The sequence below is a fragment of the Quercus lobata genome, chromosome 5 (genome assembly GCF_001633185.2).
Source record: "Quercus lobata isolate SW786 chromosome 5, ValleyOak3.0 Primary Assembly, whole genome shotgun sequence".
Lineage (NCBI taxonomy): Eukaryota > Viridiplantae > Streptophyta > Magnoliopsida > Fagales > Fagaceae > Quercus > Quercus lobata.
In genome coordinates, this window is record NC_044908.1 from 67,045,742 (window position 1) to 67,050,703 (window position 4,962).

The 4,962-nt window shown below is 42.6% G+C and overlaps 1 protein-coding gene across 1 annotated transcript; it reads right to left on the minus strand.

Moving 5' to 3' along the window:
- Nucleotides 1–1,407: 1,407 nt before the first annotated feature.
- On the minus strand, nucleotides 1,408–1,926 carry LOC115990981. Its single transcript, XM_031114741.1, has 2 exons — nucleotides 1,781–1,926; nucleotides 1,408–1,696 (listed from the first exon to the last, which is right to left on the minus strand). Exons 1-2 carry the CDS (start codon nucleotides 1,924–1,926, stop codon nucleotides 1,408–1,410), a joined length of 435 nt encoding a protein of 144 aa, XP_030970601.1.
- Between the last annotated feature and the right edge of the window lie 3,036 nt (nucleotides 1,927–4,962).

Consider the following 4,962-nt stretch of genomic DNA (forward strand, 5'->3'; position numbering starts at 1 on the left):
TCCACCACTTCCCGCTAGCTTTCTTAACCAATAGGGGTAGTAAACTTCCCTAATGAAACTTGCCTCCTATAGTTTGTGGACTTCTTCCGCTATGGCCTGATCTCGCTCCGGGGCGAACACCCTCTTCTTCTATCGAATGGGTGGGAAGGAGGGAGACACATTCAGCCTATGTATCATGAATGAAGGGTCTATCCCTGGCATGTCTTCGTGGCTCCAGGCGAATACATCTCGATTACTTTTGAGAAAGGTCGTGAGTGCCTGATGGAGCGTGGGACTAGCGAGGGTTCCAATTTTGGTTGTTCGATTGAGATTGGAGTCGTCGAGGAGTATTTCTTCAAGCTTCTCTACGGCCTCCATCATCGTGCGGTGTTCTTCTATGTTCATAGCTTGGAGGTGGTCATCCATTTCCATCATGACTACATAGCATTCGCGTGCAGCCACCTAATTTCCGCGTAGCTCTCCCACTTCATACTCGATAGGAAACTTAATCATTATGTGTTAGGTTGAGTTTGCAGCTTTCCACGAGTTGAGGGTGGGTCGTCCGATGATAGCATTGTAGGCGGACGAGCAGTTGACCACTAGGAATGTTACATCCTTGGTGATTTGCTGAGGGTAGTCACCTACTATGATGGATAATCTGAACACGCCCAAGGGGAACACCCTTGTTCCTCCAAAGCCAACAAGCGGGGCATTTGTCGAGAGCAATCGTTCTCTGTCGATCCCCATTTGCTGGAACGCTGGGTAGTATAGGATATTTGCCGAGCTGCCATTGTCGACCAGCACCCGGTGCATGTTGTAGTCCTCTACTCGAATGCTTACAATAAGCGCGTCATCATGCGGGTGGTGAAGCCACCGCGCATCTTCTCCCGAGAATCCAATGATGGGGCCTTCTGTCTGTGCTATCTTTGGCACGGTGCCCATCAGCTGGACACTTTGGACCATTCTGAGGTAAGTCTTAAGGGCCTTCTTTGAGGACCTAGTAGTTGCTTTTCCTCCTATGATCATCCTAATGTCTCCTATGGGGGGCCTAGGGCGCTCATTATCCCGTTGGCGGGGCTGCTCTTGAGTAGGTGGATTTGCTCTCTCTTTTCTAACGAACTTCTACAATTTCCCTTACTTGATAAGGACCTCGATCTGCTGCTTTAGGTCGTAACAATCGGCTGTGTCATGACCGTGGTCACGGTGGAAGCAGCAATATTTGTCCCTCAGTTGCTTGTTAGGATCTCCCTTCAGCTTTCCGGGGTAGGTCAGAGTCTCCTTGTCCTTTATTTGCATTAGGACTTGGTCTATTGGGGCAATTAATAGGGTGAAGGTTGTGAACCTCCCTCCCAAGGGCCTGGAATGCCTTTCATCCCTTCGGTCTCCTGTTCTTGCCTTTTTCCGCCCTTGGTCTTGCCATGTGTCTTCTTATCTCTCCATTTTCTTGGGTTTTTCCTCTTGAGCTAGCAGCGCGTCTTCAACATTCATGTACTTGGTGGCCCTATAAAGTTCTTTTGACATGGTCTTCAGGTCGTTCTTATATATGGAGAACAAAAACTTTCCCTTCTGTAGCCTATTCATGAATGCCGCTACAAGTATCTTGTTGTCGGCTTCGTCGATCGAAAGTGCTTCCTTATTGAAGCGGGATATGTAGGATCTCAGTGTCCCGTCCTTTCGCTGCTTAATGCTCATCAAGCAAACCGTAGACCTTTTATTCCTGTGTCCCCCGATGAAGTGCGCAGTAAACTAAGCGCTTAGCTCCTTGAAAGTGTTGATGGAGCCGAGCGTCAAGCGGCTGAACCAAATTCTTGCTGCACCTTTCAGCGTCGTGGGGAAGGCCCTACACATGATTTCATCGGCTACTTCTTGAAGGTGCATCAAGGTCTTGAAGGTCTCTAGGTAATCTAGAGGGTCCTTAACTCCGTCGTAGCTATCTATCTGTGGCATGTGAAACTTATGCAGTAGGGGGAAAGAATTGACAGAGGCGGTGAACAGTGAGTCAGTTCGGTTAACGAGATCATCAAGATCGCTGGACACTTATCCCTTGAGGGCATTCATCATAACTTCCATCTGTTCCTTTATAGCCTATATCTCTATGGCAAACGGCGGCGAAGTCACATCCGTGAGAGATGGGAGGCTTACATTTTGTCGCTCCAGTTTGCTTAGGGCGTTACTACCCTCTGGTCCCTCCTGATCTCGTCGCTCAGCACTGGTATCCTCCTGGTCCTCCTCCTGAGCACCGTGTCTTGCCTTCTAGCGTAACTGTTCTTCCAAAATCTGGTTTTGCTTGGTGAGGCGCTCCACGACCGCGACTAGAGTTTGTACTTGTCTCTCGAGAGTAGATGGTCGATGTTGTTGGTAGTTGCCATTGATCGAGTAAGTACCATGCAACTCTTTGTCCGGGAAGCGCTTGCTATGACTTATAAATTCAGTCAAACCTTCTCACAGACGGTGCCAATTGATGATGCCGAAAAAGTCACCAATGAGCCACAGGTACTTGCGCACTCGAAATAGCACCTACACAACACAAAAGAGAAGACCTTACAGAGAGCACCGATGTGGTGCCGGCTAAGTACCCTTCGACATTCAAGTTAGAACTTCTTAGAACTCTAGAGTGCTAGAGATAGGTGAATTATGCGTACCTTGGTTAGTAAGGGTATTGGAGCTTTTATAGTAGTAAAGGGTTACATCTCTTCCTTGGTGCGGAAGTCTTTTCCTTATAAGAGTCTTCTTGGGCATATTTGGCGAGATCCTTTCCTTACAGGGATCCTTTGAGTAGCATCAAACGTGGAGGGCAACGCATTTCCTTATATATGCAATCGTGGGCAACAAGTAAACTTGCATCAAGGTCGTCAGTTTATCTTATTTCCTTCAGCCTTATTGGCATCAATTTGCTGATGTCGTCAACCTTTAGGTGTGCCTTGCGAACTCCCCTCATCGCACCAATCTAGAACATCATTCGTTGACTCCTATAAGAGGAAGCTGACGGTTGTAATTGTACCCGTTAGCTTGTGCCTAATAGCTTTATCTAAGACCGTCAATTTACCTGTTTCCTTATCATCAAATCCTTCATTTAAGTCTCCATTTTATCGATTTACTATTTTTAGTAATTATTGCTTTTTGTTATAATTTTCAAATCAAAGTTCAAAATAAGGTCCTGTCAATTTTATGATGTTTCTTAGAGTCTGTAATAGTAGTTTATGTAGTTTTCCCAATTGTGTCATTTTTTTTTCTTTTTTTATATAATCCTTCACGTTTGTTACTATAATTTCATGCCTAACACAAATTAGGGTTTCACTAAAGCTTTCTTAATCCTCTAAAAATTGTTTAAGATATCTTCTAATATAAATTACTGGTTGTAGCCCATTGGATTCTCAGGCTATTCAGGATTAAAAATTTTGAGAGTGTCACTTATTTTTCTAGTGGATTCCAAAGTAGTTTTCCTTGTCGCCCCCAAGGATTTAAGGGATTGTTCTTAAGATAAATGTATGCTACTTCTAGAGGCTATCTCGTTATGTCGGGGCCTAGACTCTCTAATGCCCCATGCTGCCAAGCCTCTAATAAGGCACACCTTAGAAAAAGTTATTTTAATGAGGTGAAGTTAGATTGTAGATCCAACCCCTAATACTTTAGTAGGGAAATTTCTCTTGGGTGAGAAATGCGACAAAGAAAGACTAAAAGAGATGTGAACAGTATGTGAAAATTAACAAAAGCTACTGTTCTGTTTGAGATTAGATTCTTATTAACAGTGAATATGTGGCTGATTATGATTGATAGAATACAAATTAGAGTACAATCCGTGGAATAGGTTATTACAATCATATAGAATCAAACTTAGCATGTAGTAAGTGTGATGTTATCTAATGCTGCCATGAAATAAGGCTAACCAGTTTTATTTTGTTTGTATTTAAGGAAAAAAGAACTAGACAAATAAATACACCTAAATAAAACCCTATCTTTGCCATTATAGAAAATCAAACTCCTCAAGGTTAGACATCACCAAAAAGCAAATGATAATCATTAATCACCTTGAACAAGGCTATTGATACCCCATTTAAAAAAAAAAAAAAAAAAAAAAAAAAAAAAAGACTAGTCTTGAATGTAAAGTGACTAACTAGAAACACACAAAACATATGTTGGTGTTAGTTATCCAAAAAGAAAAAAAACATATGTTGATGATAGCGTACAATTATAGTTGATGATGATGGTTGATACCAATTCTCAACTACTATAGTAATAGATGGAAGTATCGTGTATGGACAGAGGTGTTAGTGCTTGCACTAAATGCGTTTCTTGGGGCGCCTCTAACCTCAAAAGGTAAAAAAATGATCAAAGTTAAGGGGTTATTTGAGATGCTTGTGCATAAGAGCATATATGATCATCTTTTGTTGGCATAGGGACCTGTACGATGCTAAAGGCTCATGGGCTTACAGGATGACAGAGATATGGCATTTGGGCTTAAGTGAGACGCTGACACAATAGTTGGTGTGACATTTATGCTAACATGACATTGATAACATGATGGGTAATGTGACATACTAATGTCTGATTGACATGACAGAACCTTGTACATGTGCAACTCATTGCAAAATAGCCACGTTGATGTGCCAGTTGTGAAACCAAAATACTTCTTGATGTATGCCCTAAGGGCAGTCATGAAACCAAACCCTATATAAAAATCAAGAAAAAATCATTAGTTTGAAGGTTGCCAATTTGTTGATGTTCTTAGAATGGTCATAATTAGGTCCCCACATCCAAGGTTTTGAAACTTGGACCGGACCGAACCGGACCACGCAGTTCAACCGAAAAAATCGGGAAATGGATTGGAATCCGGTTTTTTAAGCCTAGAGAACCGGGTATCAGTGAGTTGGGAAAGAATTGTGGTTCAACTAGGAAAATCGGACGAACCGTAGGTCGGTTCAACCGGTCATGGAATAGGTAAAAATCAAGAAAAAATCATTAGTTTGAAGGTTGCCAACTTGT

Excerpts from the sequence above, each read along its gene's own strand:
- LOC115990981 (XM_031114741.1), bottom strand. The coding sequence starts at position 1,926 with ATGCCACAGATAGATAGCTACGACGGAGTTAAGGACCCTCTAGATTAC. Across the intron at positions 1,697-1,780 it reads AAAGGTGCAGCAAGAATTTG|GAATAAAAGGTCTACGGTTT; the intron begins GTTCAGCCGCTT and ends CGGGGGACACAG.